The 21,722-nt window shown below is 48.1% G+C and overlaps 1 protein-coding gene across 3 annotated transcripts in view; it reads left to right on the top strand.

Moving 5' to 3' along the window:
- LOC144753122 (uncharacterized) overlaps nucleotides 1–21,722 on the top strand; it is a 390,145-nt gene that overhangs the window by 180,786 nt on the left and 187,637 nt on the right. For all 3 annotated transcript variants that reach the window (XR_013594206.1, XR_013594207.1, XM_078640905.1), the window contains exon 2: nucleotides 4,857–4,936. Coding sequence is in view for 1 of the 3 variants with exons in the window: in XM_078640905.1 (XP_078497031.1) it covers nucleotides 4,857–4,936 (80 nt within the window). In the remaining 2 variants the exon portion in view is untranslated. The remainder of the gene's footprint in view (nucleotides 1–4,856; nucleotides 4,937–21,722) is intronic.

Genomic DNA, 21,722 nt, shown 5'->3' on the forward strand with positions numbered 1-21,722 from the left:
TTGCGTGCACAAAGCGGCAGGCACCGCGCGGTGCCTGCTGCATTGTGCATGCAAATGCAGGGGGGTACCATAGGTACCCCCCATGTGCACCCACCACCACCCCTTCACCCAGGGGGCCCGCAACGGGCCCCCGAAGTGAAGGTCCGTATGCTTTTCCATGGCGGCAATGCCGCCGTGGAAAAGCATATTTACACACACATCATGATATGGCGGACGGTGTCTCATAGACACCGCCTACCATGTTATAGCTTTTCCGCCGCGGTCGGAAGCCGACCGCGGCGGAAAAGCGGCGGACGGAATTCCAGACCCACCAGCCATCCTAATTTGGCGGTGGGTCTTTGGAGTCTCCGCCGCGGTTTTTCCGCATCCTCCAGGCCGGCGGACACTTCCGCCGGCCCGGAGGATGCGGAAAAACCGCCATCCTAATCGGCCCCTGAATGTGGCCACATTAGTGAAAAAGACAGCCAAAAAAGTGTCCTACATACCCAAATCAGAGCTGTTTTGAACGTGTAAACATATGCTGTATAGGTGCTTTGTGAGGTATGAGAGACTGCATGCATTTGTGTTTGCTGCATGAAATGTTTGTGGAAATATGGAAATCAACCATAATCAAGCATTGGCATAGCCAATAGGGCTCGCTTTTGGGAGTTTATAAGTATTTAGTTATGCAGCACAATATCCCTGGTGCAACAACATCAACTGTTGCATGACTAAACACTTAAAAGGTCCCAGAGGTGAGACCTATTGGCTATGCTCGATGACTCAATTATGTGGTGGATTTCTGAATTGTGTGGCATGATGCAGACTTCTGTGGTGTGGAATGGATGTATGTGGCGTGTAGTGTAATTATGTTGAGTTGAATTATGTGGTTTAGTGTTGAATTATGTGGTGTGGATTGGATGGATTAATGAATGAAAGGTTGGATGATGAGTGAAAGAGTAGCTGGATGTATGGGTGAAAGGCTGGATGGATGGACGTGTTGAATGGGTTGATAAATGTATAATAGATGGATGGATGAGTGAAAGATTGAATGAATGAGTAAAAGGGAGGACAGATGGATGGCTGGATGAAAGGGTGGACAGGTGGATGAGTGAATGGATGGAAGGCTGAGTGAAAGGGTGGATGGATGAGTGAAAGGTAAATGGATGGATGGATGGATAGATGTGTGAGTGAAATGGTGGATTGCGGGTGATTGAAAAGATGGATGGATACATGCCTGGATAAATGAGTAAAAGGATTGATGTAATGATGCATCTAATCACCGACATTTACAAATGCAATGCAGTTTAGCACATTAAAGACAGACAATTTGCCAAAAAAGGATTGGTTTCTTATTGTTTGCATATACAAGAAAAAAAAATTAATATGATCCTGTGATGGCAGAGTGTACTTTTCACTGGCAAAATAGTCCCTCGAACATTTTAATGGAATTACTTCAAAGAAAATGGAATGATACACCTGAGGATCATTAATTACTAGAGGTATCTTGACATTTTTATTGTTGCCTGGAAATTGTTAGAAGCAAAGAATGAAGCAGCATGTTGCACAATATAAACAACAATTGTAGTACTCACCTTTAAAAGCTGTTAGCTCTGCAAGAGCGTGTTTGTATTGGCATTAGAAAATAAATTAAATACAAATTGGCACTGGTAAGTCACAACATAGGATCATGTATGCGCACACCTGGGTGGCCATCCCACAATGCTATTTAATAATAAAAAAGCATTGGAAAATTGTTGACCTTCTGTGCGTGTCTGCCGCTTGATGCAGTGGCAGTTGTGACATATTCTTTGAAACTTTTCTGCACCATTCCAATATGTGTAACTGTGTGTGTTTGTATTTATATAGCGCCTTCTACCCTGAGGTCTCGTTGCGCTGTATTCATACCGCTGTGGAACCCTTCCTGGCTTTTCTGTGAAATGTCCACTCCTGGGCACCCCCAAGGTGATGCCAGGCATCCAAGCGCTGCTGTAGCCGTTGTGGAGATTAAGCAAGCTATTGCCCAGAGTCACAGAGTGGGACTCATGATTAGACTAGGCACCGAGGCAAGAATTATCAGGTCCGGGGAGATTGTGTCCAAGAGCCGCCAAGGTGGGAATTGAACCCTGGTCCCAGGCCAGACCTCTGCATGAGGGTCTGCCGCTCTAACCATTGAGCCACGCTTCTCCAATATAGTGAATTAACATTTTAGAAGGGTAAGTAGAAAAACATTATGCACAGTGTTGTGCAAAGCAATAGAAGCAACCTGTCTGGAAGCTGTGTGATGCTGTTGGGGCAACACTGGAATAATTTAAAAAATAAATAAATACAAATAAAGTGCAAGCAGGAATCAGATGGGCAAGAATCACGATATGCAGGAAGCAAACGGCCCAGTAGCAGTGTTATTCTGCCGGGAATTCGCACAATGATTTGTTGAAGAATTAAAAACCATTTTAATTTCTTTTGTGTAATACCTGCTCATGCTTGCTTCTAAGAAATGCAGTTTTTTGAGGTTATGAGTTTCGAAGCTTGGCAAGTCAGACTCCCGTCTCCATTCATCTGAGGTGGGTGAATTGAGAACCATGAATTGGGCAACAGTAATATAACATAGGGTAGTGAAAAACATGAGTTGGCCATTATAAAGAGCTATATAAAACTCATGATATTATTGTTCCTTATTAACAATGTACCTTTTCATGTGGCTTTCTGATATATTTTCCATTAACAATTCTCTCAAATCTCGGAAACACTTAACCTTTGAATTGTGTGATCGTGGACACGCTGCCCCAAAGTTAAGAAGGAGAGCATTGGGCCCACTGTTTGCACTCACACCCGATCCAAGCACAGCCTTCTGGTGCCTAGCAATGCGGGCAGTGAATTAGTGTAGTAGAGAGGACGCGGGCCCAGGGACAGCCCTCCCCCTCCTTCGAGAGCTGAAAGAGCAGTGCACTGAGAGCAGGGATACTCTTGGTGGGAGCCGTCGCTAATGGTGACAGCTGCATCTGGACTCTGGAGACATGAGGGGGAGAGGATGAACTGTCCATTCATCCTCCTTCCTCAGGAGTGTGCCCCTGGAAAGGACGCCAGATGACAGCTTCCGTTTAAGAGCACTTCACAGACAGCACCTGCTGGAAGGGGACGTGGCAGACAGACAGACAGACAGACACGGTGGCAAGGAGGGCAAGACCGATGGGGAATAAATGGGCGCTGACATCACAAACACTGTCTGTTACTACGGAGGATGGGATTGGGCACCAGAACCCTGTTGAAGCCACTTTTTCAACGTAAAAAATTAAATACATTTTTCAGAATCAGAAAGTTTCAAAGAAGAACATTGCCACACATAATTCCATCTGAAAAGGCATTGAGCTGTATATCTTTTAGGAGCATTATAAAAAATCCACATATGTGCAACATTCACCTGTCCTAAGAAAGGGTCGGTCACTTCTGCGGGGGCCGTGACGTAGCAACACTGCCTTCCACTCTAAGTCAACAAGGAAAACGTGACCAGAGACGCGTGGCCGCGAGCACTCTCAGTCAACAAGGAAAACAGAGTATGTCTCTTAGATCGGAAGCAGCCAGAAGCGTGACCTGAGACGCGCGGCCGCGAGACGCGCTCTGTGGTGGGGAAGGGGGAGGCGCGTCAAAGCCTAAAGCAAGCAAGACGGAGAGGCGGAGCGAGGCGCGCGCGCTTGTGTGCGTAACCGCACACTCTATGCCACCCTGGTAGGACTTTTGAAAGCTTACTCACTAAATGTCTCGCCAGAGAAGGGCATGCACTGGCTCAGGTGAGACCTAAAAACAGACTACTAGACCATAAAACAGACCCACTCACAGCCCAAAAACCAGCCAACACGCAGATCAGCAACTCAAAAATTTCCAGTTTGCCCTGTAGGCCAGTCCGACCCTATCTTCTAAGGCTATATTTAGCTCACTATTCTAGTTCACTTGTTATGAATACCGGAGAGAATGTAATGAAAACAAATAAAACGTTACTAGCACGTAATCCTGGTTCTTCGCAAATATTTTTTTTTAATTCTTAAAAGTCCCAACAACGTCCGAGAGTTTGAGGAGCACAGTTCAGATCAGGTAATTTCTTAATTATTTTTTCCAGTCCTTCATGATTTAACTGCCTCTCTGCTAGACATAATGGGATAGTGCTATCTCGAAGATTCTTAAATGGCGAGGGAGAGTTTTCCACTAGTTTTGGTTTCCTGGATAGACGCAAGGGCACAATTTCCTCCTTTTTTCTTTCAAAAATATAACATGGCAGTGTTTGCTACAGGCAAATGTATTGAATTATACTTAATTTAGTAGATTAAATATATATTTAAAAGAAAATATTTCCCTTTTGGCACGTTTTCTAGTTAAATGTTTTAAAATACAAAAGAGATGTATCTCAACAAATGTTCCTGCACCTGTACATTTTGCCTTTTATGAATTCTGAGGTTGCTGCAGGTCCAAATCGAAGTCCTGTCCGTTTTAATTTAGAAGAATAGACTATTAAAGAATTTTCTGTGGTTTTGATAAATCTAATTTTTTATTCTAAGACGCAGGTAAATAAGAGGGAAAATCACCCTAAATGGGCAGTGATTTTATTATGCATTTCCTAAGGACTCCTAGTGGAGTGCTAGAATCACGGGTACATTTTATTTGACATTTAACGGAAAATTGACTCCCTGAACCCCACAACGTATTTTCAAAACTTAGAAAGTTCCCACTGCGACAGTGGCTTTTAAAGCTGCACAATATATCCAACACACATTGTATGACCTGCCTGTTTCACGTGTAAAAGGTGCTTAATACAGCATGCAAAATAAAGTCCATTGTTTCTACAAATGTAATACGTACTGATGAAGATGCGTTCTGTTTTTCAGATCTTTATCCATGGTGTGCTAATTGGAATGGTGGTTGCAGCAGAAAGCCCACTGTGACTTTAACCCATGTGCTTTTAACTGTAAGTGATTACCAACATTACCAGGGGTTTTATAACTGCTGTTTAAACCACATTAGATAAACAGTGAAAGTAATGCATTGCTTCCAACTGCAACTAGGGACTTCTCCCAACATCTTACTCTCTCATTAGTATTATCATTCCTGTGGTTTCCATTTTGTTCAATCTGATTGTTATAATGCAGTAATTATTAGCCTGTGTGAAAACAGCATTTGCTTGTTATGGCTTTTTAAAGGCAATAATAAATTTATCTGTGAAATAATTTTTTGCCAGCAAGAATGTTATGATTGCGATTAGCACCATTGTCTCGGTACAAATGCTAAACACTGTTTTGCTCCTTGAAGAGGTTATCAGGGGCATCCACACTGGCAGACACCTCTAATGATGGGCAGAGGAGTGGCATTCATCAATGTCTTTTTAGTTTTTTCCGCAAATGTTATACTGACCTGTTTTCTTCCTCATGTCACAACGGTGCCAAAGGGTCTTCTTACCCTATTGGAATAATATACCTACTGAATTCTATGCCCAAGCAGCATGCATAATCTCCTTCACTCGACCCTATTGCAGACCATAAGCCCAGCTCACTTAACCACAATCTGGATGAACTATGTACAGCTCTGTTCTTGCTTAAAACATAATCTATACCTTTTTTGCACACAAGAGAGGAACTGGAAAGTGAATAGAGGAACCATTGCAGAATACTGTATTACAGTTGTTATGCCGCACAATACTGACTTACCTGTCACATTTGCGCTTTTCGGTGTTTGTGTCCAGACTGCTGTCTGCTAGTTTTTAGGTCTCGCCTGTCGATGCGCATGCGCATCGAGCAAGCGAGACTATAGGGGCTCATCGACTCTTTATCTAACTTGCAAGGAATCGTGGCGATTCCTTGCAGTGCCCGTGACTTTTAAGCTCAATGCGCATGTGCATTGAGCTTAAAAGCGCGTGCACAGCCGCCCGCATTCCTCCGACACCTTTGAAGTGAAGCTTAGCTTCACTTCAAAGGCCCGGCTTCTTCACACCCACATGCCACTCTGCCCCGCTCCGCCCCCTCCCCTGAGTCATCCTGCCTGCCCCTTCCCGCCGTGTCGCATTTCTCCTTCCCCCTCCCCTCTCTTCCCTCCGTCTTGTTTCTTTTGGCGATGTTCTTGTTTGTTTAAGCACGTGAGGTTTTGTTAGCTGTCCCGATGTTTTATAGCCTTACACGTCTTACTCGCCTTTAAATCTGTAAGCAGACACTCGTTGTGTCACGTATTCAGCGCGGCTGCTGCTTGGGATCATGTGTTTTTTTTAAAAACAAGCAATTTAGTTATAGAAAGAGGAGGGCTCTATATGCTTTGTAACCTGTGTCGGACGTATTTCGCATGTTTGCTGCTTGGGATCAGGAGTTTTTTTGAGGACAATATGCTTTTAAACGTGTTGTACCCCCTGAATATAACTATTGTAGCTGATGCTAATTGAAAAGGATCGAGGAGGCTGCGCTGTTACAATCTAAATAGCAAAGTGCTCGAAATTATTATTAATGTGCAGCGCTACTCCGTGTGATATTTTGTTAGCAATCCCGATGTTTTATAGACTTTTTGGTAAAAAAAAGAAAGACGAGTGCCTTACTCGCTTTTAAATGTGTAAGCAGACACTCGTTGTGTCACGTATTCAGCGCAGCTGCTGCTTGGGATCGCATGTTTTTTTTAAGAACAAGCATATTTTAGTGGGCAGGCACAGGAGTTATTTTTACAATTCAAGCAGCGCTAAACATTTATGTGTGAGGTAATATACGGAGCTAACTAACAAACAGCACTTACGTTTATTACATTCCTAGCTATGGTATATTACAGATTTGCACTTTAAAATGTAAGGTTTTTAACTGTTAAACGGTGTGCGTCTTTATGCAGGTTTACTTATTGCCAATTTCACCCGTAGTTGTAACCGTGCTTTTTATCAGCACTATTTACATTACCTAAAACATATTTGTTTTGTTAGCACGGAATGATGTCTTTTTTGTACTGTGTATGATGTGCACAGATACAAAGCTACGCGCACAGAGGTAGCTAAAACTGGATTTGGTATCGTTGCCGCCACATCCCTTCTGATTTAGCATAAATGTAGTTTAAACCGCTGCCATGCAACTGAGGAACCGGTTCGGCTCTCTGGGAAACGCGGGCTCTATTGGTGCTGCACACCGGTTGGTTATTTAAACTATAGTATTTTCACCTCCTGCAATTGTGTTTAAAAATGTTTGGCATCCCGACAACATATGTCTACACCCTGTGGTATAACATACATTTTAAGTAGAGCTATGGCTGTGCATTGCGAACACGCCACGGTGATCTGTTTATTTTTACAGCAGAGACTGATGTTTTACGCATAAGAGCTTTTTATATTTACAAGTAAAATCCGTAGTACTGCTAGCGAAGAGCTCTGCAATAGGACTATTTAGTTTAAAATAAGCAGTCCGTGTGCGTGATAATTAATAAAAAAGAAAACATATAAATGTAGAAAACAAGTATATGCTATATAATAGTGTACTCCTTTGCCCTGTGCGTTTTGCACATGTGATACGTAATGCAAAGTAGCTTGCATGGCATGCTTTCTTGAGCACAGACGCACATCTTTATTGCGCTTCCTGGAGATAAGCATAAGTTTTATATTATGCTTTTGGTCCACCATAAAATTAATTGTGTTCTCTTTAGAAGTGGAGCTGGGGCGTGGGTTTTATCACTTTTCTCGCCGTTTGTTTACAAACCTGTTGCAGAGGTTAGCTGCATCTGGTACTTTGTTATAAATGTTGCGTTAAAGATGTATTGTGCGATAAATGTAGGCCTTATTTTCCTATGTCTTTTAATAATTGTGTATGCTTGGTATATAGTATTATACAGCTATTTGTGGTTTAACTGTATAGTTAAAAAAAATACTGTTACAGCTTAAACAAAATATTGCAGAGGTTATGAGGGATTTTTAAACGTGTGGAATTTATCTAAAAAAATCTAGAGCCCCACACTCCTTTAAACCTGTAAGCAGACACTCGTTGTTCAGTGCATACAGCGCGACTGCCACTTGGGATCCGATGCTGTCTTTAAAGCATCAAATGTAGCTTTTAAAAACGGGGCCCCACACACCTGTCAACCCATATGCAAACACTCGTTCTGCAGCGCATACAGCGTGCCTGCCACTTGGGATCTAATGTTGCCTTTAAAGTGTGTCATTTAACCTTTAAAAAACGGGGCCCCACATGCCTTTCAAACCATAAGCAAACACTCGTTGTGCAGCGCATGTAGCATGTCTGTTGCTTACAATAAAGCAGCTCCCAGCTATGCATAAGTGGTTTTATTAATTACCCACCACATTATCACTCAGCACCACCACAGCACCACTCAGCAGCACCACAGCATCACTCAGCACCACCACAGCACCACTCAGCACCACCACAGCACCACTCAGCACCACCATATTATCATTCTGCACCACCACATTATCACTCAGCACCACCACAGCATCACTCAGCACCACCACAGCATCACTCGGCACCACTCAGCACAACCACAGCACCACTCAGCACCACCACAGCATCACTCAGCACCACCACAGCATCACTCAGCATCACTCAGCGCCACCCCAGCATCACTCAGCACCACCAGAGCACCACTCTGCACCACAACAGCACCACTCAGCACCACCACAGCATCACTCAGCGTCACCCCAGCATCACTCAGCACCACAACACCACCACTCAGCATCACCACATCATCACTCAGCGCTACCCCAGCATCACTCCGCACCACCACATTATCACTCAGCATCACCACAGTATCACTCAGCACCACCACATCACCACACAGCACCACCACAGCATCACTCAGCACCACCACAGCACCACTCAGTACCACCACAGCACCACTCAGCACCACCACAGCACCACCACATTATCACTCAGCACCACCACAGCACCACTCAGCAGCACCACAGCATCACTCAGCACCACCACAGCACCACTCAGCACCACCACAGCACCACTCAGCACCACCATATTATCATTCTGCACCACCACATTATCACTCAGCACCACCACAGCATCACTCAGCACCACCACAGCATCACTCGGCACCACCACAGCACGACTCCGCACAACCACAGCACCACTCAGCACCACCACAGCATCACTCAGCACCACCACAGCATCACTCAGCATCACTCAGCGCCACCCCAGCATCACTCAGCACCACCAGAGCACCACTCTGCACCACAACAGCACCACTCTGCACCACAACAGCACCACTCAGCACCACCACAGCATCACTCAGCGTCACCCCAGCATCACTCAGCACCACAACACCACCACTCAGCATCACCACATCATCACTCAGCGCTACCCCAGCATCACTCCGCACCACCACATTATCACTCAGCATCACCACAGTATCACTCAGCACCACCACATCACCACACAGCACCACCACAGCATCACTCAGCACCACCACAGCACCACTCAGTACCACCACAGCACCACTCAGCACCACCACATTATCACTCAGCACCACCATATTATCATTCAGCACCACCACAGCACCACTCAGCATCACCACAGCATCACTTAGCACCACTCAGCACCACCACAGCATCACTCAGCACCACCACAGCATCACTCAGCACCACCACAGCATCACTCAGCACCACCACAGCATCACTCAGCACCACCCCAGCACCACTCAGCAGCACCACAGCACCACTCAGCACCACCCCAGCATCACTCAGCGCCACCACAGCACCACTCAGCATCACCACATCATCATTCACCGCTACACCAGCATCACTCAGCATCACTCAGCACCACCACATTATCACTAAGCACCAACACATTATCACTCAGCACCAACACAGCACCACTCAGCATCACCAAAGTATCACTCAGCACTACCACAGCATCACTCAGCACCACCACAGCACCACTCAGCACCACCACATTATCACTCAGCACCACCACATTATCACTCAGCACCACCACAGCATCACTCAGGGCCACCACAGCATCACTCAGGGGCACCACAACATCACTATGCGCTACCACAGCATCACTGAACGCCACAGCATCACTCGTCGCCACCACAACGTCACTCCGCGCCCCCACAGCATCAATCTGTGCAACCATTCAACAACAACTGGTTCAAATATGTTCTCTCAATGTTTCAAGCTTTATTACAAATGTCACAAAAAGATGTTAATTTTTCACTTCTGTTCTTGGATTTTTGTCACAATAAAATACACTGAACATAATCTTCACAAAGGTTATTTACAAAAGTTTAAGCTATTGCCATTATAAATTACAATAACTTTTATTTAAGTATTAATTATAAAAAAAATAAAAGCCATTGTTATTTGTAATATCAATACATCTAATTCACGTAAATACAACACTTATTGCATTACAAATGCTATAGGTGTCACATTTGCGAAAGTTATAACTATTGGCATTGTAAATGACAAAGCTATTAATTTAGCTATTTTCAAAACCAACACATAAACAAAAAATGTGTCATTTACAATCCCCATAGCTCAAACTTCCCTAATGCGAGACCTATTGCATTGCAAATGCTTGTTGTGCATGTGGTAATGCGGTTGAATCTTGCAACCTACCAACAAACCTGTGCAAGTGTAAATAGCAGATCTTATATTGCAGCAATGGCATGCTTGTCAGTTTTTCCCTGTGTGCCAGTCGATTTCTCTCTATTCTAAAAGACTGTTGAATTTATTCATTAAGGAGCTTTGTTGAACACTGCTTGATGCTGTAGAATTACTGTGTTTGGATGAGTAAGAAAGCGCACTCATTGGAGTGAGAAGTGGTAATGTAATCAACAAAGGGAGGCCCTAATCCGATTGCTGCACCTTGCAAGTTAAATTTGATTATAGGTGAGTGTAAGTTCTGTCAGCTTTAGGTTGGCTTCCGTCAAATTTTTTGCCTCACTACTCCATTTTTGCTCTTGGTTTTGTTGACCTTAGGACTCTGTGCACTTAACCGCTGCTAACCAGTGCTAACACTTCCTAAAACATGGTAACATTGATTTACAGCCAATTGGCACGTTTAATTTACTTGTAAGTCCCTAGTACCGTGGTACTACATGTACTCAGAACCTGTAAATTAAATGCTACTATTGGGTCTGAACTACTTATTGTGCCACACCTTTTAGTAGCCCTTTAAACATGTCTAAGGCCTGCCAGAGCAACCTGTATGTGCAGTTTTAAGCTGTCATTTTGACTTAACAAGGTAAACCTCTTGCAATGCCTAAACCTTGTTATTTTTCTTTATATCCAATTTTGTTGGCATTTTGTAAAAACAAGGTAACTGTAGTAACATTCGTATCACTGTGACACATATAACATTTCATTGCATATCCAAATATTATCTCCCCAACAGTAGGCTTAAAAAGATAAATAGAAAAGGGCATGCTCTTAGCGCTAAGAGTAATCAGTCCAATGGTCCTGTCCATTTACCCCATACTCGCTCAAATTTGGTCGGGCACCCTCTTGCCTCGTTAACCGCTTTTTCTTGGACAGCACACAAATCAACTCCCCTCCGCCATTAGGAAATAGAAGGAGACTTTGAGTCTTTCCAGGCCACTGCAATGTCACTTTTAGCAATCAACATGGCTGTTCCTAGAAACAACTTGTCGGCTCAGGAGGCGTCCATTCCCTCCATCACCCCCAGAAGAAGAGCAAGCGGACTAAGGGGAACCTCCCACCCCAATATGTCACTTAATTCCGATGTGATTGACGCCCGGTATTTAGATATGACCGCGCAGGACCAGACCATATGGAAGAACTCGTCTGGTTCATCTTCACAGCGTGGACATTGCGGGGCTGTACAGTCGTGCTGGTGTAAGATAAGCACAGTGAAGATAGTATATCTGTATACGGTGAAGTCCGGCAGATATAGTGAGAGTTCTGGGGGCCATGAGAGCTTCCCTCCAAACTTCGTCCTCTAGAGGGCCCAACCATCTTTCCCATCTGGTTCTAAGAGGGTCTAGCATGGATGGAGTATTGTTTATCAGGGATCGGTATATTTGAGATATCCCTCCCTTCCCTAGGTCTCCCATGAGAATTTTGGCCTCCAACGGGCTGAATTCGGGAAATGGCACTGGGTTGGGGATGTGAGTGGCAAGGGTGTGACGCAATTAGAGATATTTAAAGAATTGTGTGGAGCGTAAGGAGTATGTGCGTTGTAAGTCCTGAAAGGAGGACAAATGTTCTCCCTTCCAAACGTCTCCTAAGTAGGTGATGCCTATTAGGTCCCACGTTTGAAAGCCTGTCAGAGTCCCTACTTTCTGCAGCCAGGTGCCGTGCCATTGTGGAGTTTGTAGTGTGAGGCTGTTGTCCCAGTGGATGTGCCTCAATACAGATCGCCATGTTAGGAAAGCCGTGCAAGTAACTACTGGTAGGGCCTGAGGGAATGGGGCTCCGTACAGCATTGCTTGGGCCTGGGAGAATCCAAGACGTCCCAGTTCAAGTCAATCTGCTGGATCCCACCATCCACTGTTAAGCTAATCATGGATTATCAGGAGGCGAGGGGCGAGATAGAATAAAAAGGGATTTGTCATGCCCTTTCCTCCCTCGTACGTGGTTCGTTGGCAAGTTGTGAGAGCTAGAGACGCTGTTGAGCCCCCCCAAAGGCAGTTGGTAACCACCCCATCTAGATTGCAAAATCAGCTGCGAGGGAGATGGATCGGAAGATTTTGGAGGACATATAAGAGGCTGGGGAGGACCATCATTTTGAAGAGGGCAACTCTCCTGAGAGGGTTAACAGGGAGTTTTTGACATCAACGTAAGTCATCTTTAGTGCGTTGGAGAAGTGGACCGACGTTAAGGGACCATGTCAACTCCGGGAGAAACGCCACCCCAATACCAAGGTATTTAAAGGATAATCTTCATATGAGCATGGATGTCTGCCAGTCGAAGCATTCCCTGGAGGCATGAAGGAGGCACCACTGTGGGTTTGAACAGGTTAAGGCGTAACCCAGTCATCTGAAAGAAACAGGTTAGTGTTAGATTCCTTATCTTAGAATATCCCCAGGCGTCAGACTGGATCCGGAAAGTTTTCTTCAGCAGTACCCCTGTGCGTCGGTAGGCGTCGTCTGCGGCTCCGCGTCCGTCGTTGGGGTCGTGTTCGCCGGGATGACGTCGTCGGAGTACTTAGACGCCGCCCTCGCGCGTTGACGTCAGTTCTTCTTTTTTCCACGCCAGCAAGCGCAGATCCGGGAAGAGCAGTACTCTACTCATTTTTTACTAACTTTTTTGATCTCTTTTGATCACTTTTCGAGTCGATTTCGACTTGCGGTGCCGCTAGGGTTGCCTAGTTTTAAACCTTGCGACGCCTGTCACCGCCTGATGTGGGTGATAGACTCCCACCGTCGGTGCCTTTTTTGCCTCGGGCCGACCACGATGACAAGTTGTGCCCCGACTGCCGGGCCTTGACCTCGAAGGCTAGACAGGAGCGGTCCCGTAAGTTGCTCGAGCTCCGGTAGTCGGCTCTGCGCCGCTCGAGGTCCCGGTCGAGGAGGAAGTCGAGGGACCAGGCGCAGAGCCGCAGTCATCACCACTCGTTGAGCCACCACCACTCGTCTGGCTCCACGTCCTCCCAAAAGTCGAGGCATTCGAAAAAGAGGTAGAAGAGGTGTCATCGCTCTTCTGACTCCCCCCGACGCTCGCGCGATGCAGCCGGGGGTTCGGGCGACACCGCCCGCGCTGCTCCGCCAGTGCCACAGCCACCGCGTCAAGCTCTAAACACCCGAAGGAGATACGTGACTTCCTCGTGGTCATGAGGATTCACTTCCCTCCGTCGGAACCCGTCGGGGTGCCTTCGGGGGTCTGACTGAGAGTCCTTGCGAGGGCCGGCGGCTCCGACCCCGGCGCCGTTGGGTGCTTCGGCCACAGGGCCCCGCAGGATCCAGGCCTAGATCCGGGTCGTCGCCAGTTGACCTCACAACTTCTCCGCTGGTGCCGACCCCGAGGGTGTCGCTCCCGGTCCTGTCTTCGGACAACACCAGCCCCGGTCCGGGTGCAACGCCGGAGCGGCGCCGTCTCCGACGCCGATGGGTGACCAATTCACCTACAACCCGGCTCCATCATTTTTGCCTGTTTTCCAGGAGATGGATGACGAGGAGGACTGGGAGGGTTCTGAGGACCCTCTGGCACAGCAGTGCCAGTTAAGCCAGGACTGGGCAGATGAGCTGGGGGAGGCCAGTGGTCTAGACACTTCGCCTGACACTGGATTCATCTCTCCTCCCTCCGTGGCTTCGGAGGAGGGTGCAACTTATAATGTGGTGTTGAACAGTGCGGCCAAGGCTTTGCTCTTGTGCTCCCTGTCGCGGCCGTGAGGACTAACCTCCTCACTGAGGTGCTCAAACCGCAGGAAAGCTCCTCGGAGCCTCTACTGCCGTTTAACGACGTCCTCACCCACGTTCTGATGGGCATCTGATCCAAGCCCTCTACAGGCTTCCCTGTGGATCGGAACATGGTCAGACGCCACCGCCCGGCTCCGAGTGACCCCTGCTTTCTGTCCGTTCACCCCACCCCTGAGAGCCTGATAATTCAGGCCTCTACGTCCCAGACCACATTCCCGACCGCTCCTCCGGATTGGGAATCCAAAAGGTATGATCAGATTGGGAAGAAACTGTTCTCCTCTCTGAGTTTGGGGCTGTGGTCTGTCAACACCGCCTGCCTTTTGGGCCGTTACACCAACTCTCTGTGGGATGCGGAGGTGCTGCCACAGTGTCCGGAGGAGGCCCGGACACGGCTTGCCCAAGCCCTGGCGGAGGGGCGGGATGCAACGCAATACTCTATTTGATGTGGACTTGACACCATGGACTCGCTGAGCAGAGCGATTGCCACGACGGTGGCAGTTCGCCGCCACGCCTGGCTGAGGTCTGCCACCTTCTCGGGGAATGTCCAGGCCACGCTCATGGACATGCCCTTCGATGGCCGTCGCCTCTTTGGCGACAAAGCGGATAGTGCGCTAGAGCGTTTTAAGGACTCCAGGGCTAGGGCCAAGTCCTTGGGCCTAAGCCAACGCCAGCAACCTTCCGCTATTGGCCCCTTTCGTGGCCAAGGAAGGGGCGCCCCCACATGTCCATCCAGCCACAGGCCGCAGAACCAGTCTCAACGCGGTCGCAGACTTGGTTACCGCTGTGGCGGTACCGGGGGACAACGGCAGGGTCAGTCCACATCCGCCCCAGCAGCATCTGCCTCTAAGCATTCCTAGTCCGACATTTCAGGCCCATTCTACGCCAGTGGGGGGCAGGGTTCGCCATCACCTCCCCCACTGGCGTACCATCACGTCGGACAGGTGGGTGCTGCAAATCGTCCGAAGGGGCTATTCCCTCCCCTTCGAGACGACCCCTCCAGCCATGCCACCGCAGCACCACCGCATATCGGGGATCACTTGTAACTTCTACAGGAGGAAGTTACGGCCCTCTTGGCCAAGGGGGCCATCGAGCGCTTTCCTGGGCCAGAAGTAGGACGTGGTTGCTATTCCCACATCTTTCTGGTCCCCAAGAAGGCCAAAGGAGGCCTACGTCCTATCTTGGACCTACGGAGCGTCAACGGCATCCTCCAGAAGGAGAAGTTCAAGATGCTGACTTTAACTCAGGTCCTAGCTGCCCTGGACCCGGGAGACTGGATGGTGGCGTTGGACTTGCAGGACGCATATTTCCACATCCCTGTCCTGCCGGCCCACCGGCGCTACCTGCGGTTCACGGTAGGCCACGAGCACTTTCAGTTTACCATGCTCCCCATCGGCCTTACCAGCGCCTCTCGGGTGTTCACGAAAGTGAAGGCGGTGGTCACAGCTCATCTGCGCAGATCAGGGGTTTCAGTCTTCCCCTATCTTGACGATTGGTTGTTGAAGGCGGGCTTGCCCCAAACAATCGTCTCCCACCTCCAGACTACAGCCGACCTCCTGCACTCGCTGGGGTTCTCCATCAACGTGCCAAAGTCACACCTGTGCCCCTCTCAGAAGGTCCTTTTCATCGGAGCGGTTCTGGACTTGGCGCAGTTTCGGGTTTATCCCCCCCGAACAGCAGGTTTGGGATATTCAGGCTCTGATTACCATCTTTCAGCCTTTATCCCGAGTTTCGCTCAGGTTGACGCTGCTGCTCCTGAAGCTGATGGCCTCCTGCATCCTTGTGGTGCACCACGCCAGGTGGCGGATGCGGGCTCTGCAGTGGGACCTGAAGCTTCAGGGCAACCTGTCCGACCACGTCCTGATCTCGGAGGGCACTGCGAGTCGGTTGCAGTGGTGGCTCACGAACTGCGATTGGGTCACCGGCAAATCCCTCTCCCTACCCCAACCGGAGCACGTAGTGGTGACAGATGCGTCCCTCCTGGAATGGGGGGCTACATGGGAGAGGGGGAGATCAGAGGCCTCTGGTCTCCGGCGGAGTCCCGGCTCCATATCAACCTTCTGGAGCTGCTGGCGATCCGTCTTGCACTGAAGGCATTCCTTCCCTCTGTCCGGAGAAGTGTAGTGCAGGTGTTCACGAAAACACCACCACCATGTGGTACTGCAACAAACTGGGCGGGGTGGGGTCGTGGACCCTTTGTCAGGAGGCTCTGCGCCTCTGGCAATGGCTGGAACACCGGGGCGTCACCCTGGTGGTTCAACACCGGGCAGGGCAGGATCCCAGAACGCCAGGGCGGACAAACTCAGCCGCCGCTGCATGATGGATCACGAACGGCGTCTGAACTCGGGCGTGGCGCAAGGTCTCTTTCAGCAGTGGGGAGAGCCTTGGTTAGATCTATTCGCCACCGAAGAGAATGCGCAATGTCATCAGTGTTGCGAGTTGGAATTTCCAAGGCAGCACTCGCTCGGCGACGCTTTTCGTCGCCAGAGAAGCTGCCGTCTGTTGTACGCCTTTCCGCCTATACCACTTCTGCCCAGAGTGCTGAAGAAGATCAGGCGAGACCGGGCCCAAGTCATCCTTGTGGCTCCGGACTGGGCATGAAGATACTGGTATCCCGAGCTACTCAGCATGTCAGTCGATCCCCCGATTCGTCTGCCTCTTCAGGAGGACCTTCTGTCGCAGCAGCAGGGGCCGGTCCTCCACCCGAACCTGTACAGTCTCCACCTACATGTATGGAGATTGAGCTGCGACAGTTAAGGCCATTTGACTTGCCTCCTGAAGTCTGTGATGTGATTCTGGCAGCCAGGTATCCCTCCACAAAAACGATATACGCCTGCAGGTGGAACAAATTTGTGGCATGGTGCACAGCAAAGGCTGTGGATCCACTCTCTGCCCCCCTTTCAGAGGTTCTCCTCTTCCTTCTTTCTCTTGCCCAGCAAGGCTCTGCTCTGGGCACTATCAAAGGCTACCTCTCGGCCATTTCAGCCTTTTTAAGGCTTCCTGATCAGCCTTCTCTTTTTAAGTCCCCTGTTGTAAATAGATTCTTGAAAGGCATCACTCACATGTTTCCTCCTGTTCCCTTCGTGATGCCTCAGTGGGACTTGAATGTTCTGACGTACCTGATGTGCGCTCCCTTTGAGCCACTTCATAACTGTCCTCTTTGTCTTCTGACTCTTAAAACTGCATTCCTGGTTGACATCACCTCTGCCAGGAGAGTGAGTGAGCTCTAGGCTCTATCTTCTAAACCTCCTTTCCTCTCCGTCCATCTGGACAAGGTTGTTCTGAGGACTCGTCCTTCTTTCCTGCCCAAGGTGGTCACAGCCTTTCACATCGGGCAGTCCATCACCTTGTCTACCTTCTTTCCACCTCCGCATCCCTCGAAGGAGGAAGAGAGGCTCCTCCGTCTGGACCCAAAAGGTGCGCTTTCCTTCTATCCAGATCGCACACACCAGTCCTGGGTGGACGACCAGCTCTTCGTTGTTTACGTGGGCGCTAAGAAGGTACGGGCGGGGCACAAGCGGACCATCTCTCGGTGGGTTGTCTTGTGCATCAAGGTTTGCAAAAAAGGAGCCTCCTGTTGGGCTGCGCGCCCATTCCCCTCGGGCCACGGCAGCTACTACTGCCCTGGGTCGGGGAGTCCCCTTGCAGGACCTCTGTCAGGCAGCTACGTGGGCCTCGCTGCACCCGTTTGCTCTGCACTACTGTCTGGACAGCCAAGTCCGGAGAGATAGCTTTTTCGGCCAGTCCGTTCTCCAGGACTTTCTGGTGTGATCTTGGTTCGCAGACCCACCACCAGGGTTGGTATTGCTGGGGTATCTATTCTAAGGTAAGGAATCTAGCACTAACCTGTTTCTTTCAGATGCACAAGTTACTTACCTTCGGTAACGATATATCTGTAAGAAACAGTAGTTAGTGTTAGATTCCTTACTGCTCACCCATCCTCCCCGTTCTGCGAACCGATATCTAGGGTTAAGGACATCCCTTACAGGGCCCTAGTTTCATGGCACCAGTGTCTGTTTCTATCATGGCTGTGCGTTCCTGGCGCGGAAAGCCATGTACAGAACTGACGTCAGCGCGCGAAGGCGGCGTCTAAGTACTCCGACAACGTCATCCCAGCGATCACGACGCCGACGACGGATGCGGGGCTGCAGATGACGCCTACCGACGCGCAGGAGTACTGCTGATGAAAACTTTCCAGATCCAGTGTAGTGTAGTTCCTATATTCCCAATAGGCTCTGCGCATTGGAATAATATACCCTGCAGCTTAGACGTAGGACGGAGGTCTACTAGGTCTCTGACGAATATATTAGACTTAATTATGAGTGCCAGCTAGCTCAGAGGTCACTAGAAACTTTCTTGAATAAACAAGAAGGGATTAGTCTCTGACAACCATATAACATGACAACTTTGTTTCCCCAGAATGAAACGTATCCCTAGAGTCGCGGAAACAATAGATGGCTATTTCACTTAGTCAGAGGTGCATGCTTCGTTTCACCAGAGTTGCTTAGAAATAGAGAGACGGCGTTTTCAATAAAAGTATTTATTGAACAGTCTTATTTCTTAAGCATAAGAAATGCACTGCTACAATTGAAATGCTAGTTAAGAAGTACAATGCATATAATACGAATAGTATTATAAAATAGTAATGTAAAAGCATTATATGGTTTCTAAGCCATATACATAAAATACATAGAATGCATAAAATACATACAATGATAAAATAAGGGCTAAAAGTACTCAACTGGTGCTTCTAATATACGCCTACTCCGGTGTACCTAACCTAAGCCTAGTACAAGGGAGGAATATGTGAGGAGTAGTTTAGATTTTAGTATTTCTCTGCCAAGAATCTGTTCAAGAATTCTCTACGGGTCTAATCAGCTCCGTACCTTGGTTTTAGAATGATAGAGGGCTGGTATCTCTCTCTCGGGACTCGATCTCCCAGGAACCTGCAAGGGTAGCCTGGAAACACTGGAGCTGGATTTCTCTGCAGGAGAAAAGACAGCGTCTTTTCAGTGCGTCAGTTGGAGGGTCGGCTTCCTTCAGCAATTGCAGCAGCAGGGCGTCGGGCAAGTAGTTAGTCGATCTGCTCCGGAACCACCGTGTGTTTGACTGGGCACATGTGGCATATTTATACCCCTGAAGGTGCTGAGTCTGACGTAAGATTGGACATAATATCGTCACTAGTGCCTTAGTTCCTTGAAAACTCCCGGATTTCTTGGATAAATTAGTATTCAAGCAGGGGGAGGTTCCTAACTGCTGAATGCTGGTTTTACCACAAAATCAATGTGGATTCTCGGAGTTTGATGGAAGTAGCCATGCCGTATTAGGGCTGCGCAGGCTATAACTAAATAAGGCAATGATTCTTTATGCCTATATAAGGACTGGATGGTTTATACCTATATATGGGCATGAATCGGGAAAAATTACACTAGGGTCCTAGATTCCCACATAACACCAGTCTGACGCCTGGGGATATTCTAAGGTAAGGAATCTAACACTAACTACGGTTTCTTACAGATATATCGTTACCAAAGGTAAGTAACTTGAAATGAAATTAAATGAAAAGAGGATTTGTAAAGCGCGATTGCTGCCCTGGGGCGTCCAAGCGCTATAAAGAAATGGTGATACCTGCCAGACACAGTCATCACAGAGAATTAGTTGTGTATATTAAAAAGAAAAGTTTTGAGTTGCCTACGAAAAGAAAGCAAATTAGGGTTAGCCCTAAGTTGGGGCGGAAGCGAATTCCATAGCTTGGCCGCGTTGTACGAAAACGACCTGCTACCTGCTCTAGTTCGCCTGATTCGGGGGACTGTAGCCAGAAAGGCTTGACTTGAGCGAAGCTGTTTACTAGGGTGGTACGGAGTGATCAGCGCATGGCTGATCACCGGGCCCATCTGCCAATAGGCTTGGTGGGAAATGCACATTGCTTTGAAGTGAATTCTTTCCCTAACCGGGAGCCAATGTAGGCCCCTGAGCCTGGGTTTTGCTGACATCCTGCGGGGCAACTGAAGCAGCGTACGTGCAGCGCAGTTCTGAATAATCTGCAGTTTCCACAGTGTATAATCAGGTGCACCTAGGTACAGGGCATTATTAAAGTCCAGGCGAGACTGGATCAGGCCCTGAATGACTATCTGTTTGGCTTCCCCGGGTAGAAGTGGAAGAACTTTTCTCAGAAGCCTGAGAAGACCAAAGCAAGTCGCAGATAGCTTGGTTGCCTGGGTGTCAAAGGTCAAAGACTTATCCAGCCATACACCCAGACTTTTTATATTGTCTTTGGGTGTAGGTGGCGTGCCCAGGCTGGGGGGCCATAAAGAGTCAATAGTAAGTAAGGCAGGAGGACCAAGGAGCATCAGCCCAGTTTTGTCTCCGTTAAGCTTGAGACAAGATGTTGTCATCCAACTTTTTACTTCCTCCAGACAGTTCATCTAACCACTCTGTGCTGACTGGCCGTTTTCCTGCGCGAGTGAGACCACTAGCTGCATATCGGCCGCATATGTAATGATCTTTATATCATATGAACGGACGACCTCGGCCAGTGGTCTCATATAAACATTAAATAGCGTAGGGCTCAATGATGAGCCCTGCTGTTCCCCGCAGCTCAGGGGTTTACTGGAAGAAACAGTATCTCCCTCAAAGACCTGAAAGGTCCTGTTGCTCAAAAAAGATTTGAGCCAGATTATTGCCGTCCCTGATATTCCCAAGCCAAGAAGGCGACACAATAGCGTGTTATGGTTGACTGTGTCGAATGCTGCGCTCAGATCGAGGAGGACCACTGCCACTGATCCCCCTCGATCCATAATCCTTCTAGCTTCCTCAGTGACTGTTAGTAAAGCGGTCTCCATCCTGTGTTTGGGGCGGAATCCCGTCTGGGTGGCATCAAGCAGTTGGTTACTCTCTAGAAAGTTCGTTAAGTGTATATTAATATGTTTCTCAAGGATTTTACTCACCCAAGGAATCAAAGAGATAGGGCGGTAGTTGTTTAAGTTGCTGGGGTCTGTGTTAGGTTTCTTTAAAAGTGCGCTCACCATGGCTTGTTTCCAGGTGGACGGAACTATACCGGAGGACAGTGAAGCGTTAAGTAAGTTCATAATGATGGGAAGAACAACATGGATTACTGAGACCAGTGTGTCCGGGGGGGGGGGCTGTGTCACATGGGGAGCCTGACTTTACCTGACGCATCATCAGTTCAAGGGTCTCCTGATCTAATAAAGGAAACTGCTCCAAAGTGACTGAGGGCAGATAGACATCTTCTGACGGCAATGTCCGTACATGGGCAGAGGAGTCTGGGTTGGCATCTGTAAATAATACATAGATTTGATGTACTTTTTGGTAAAAGAATTCTGCTAGATCGTTGCAGTGAGCCACTGTAGTACGGTTGGACACAGGAGGAGGAGAAAGTTTGG

The sequence above is a fragment of the Lissotriton helveticus genome, chromosome 5_1 (assembly GCF_964261635.1).
Source record: "Lissotriton helveticus chromosome 5_1, aLisHel1.1, whole genome shotgun sequence".
NCBI lineage: Eukaryota > Metazoa > Chordata > Amphibia > Caudata > Salamandridae > Lissotriton > Lissotriton helveticus.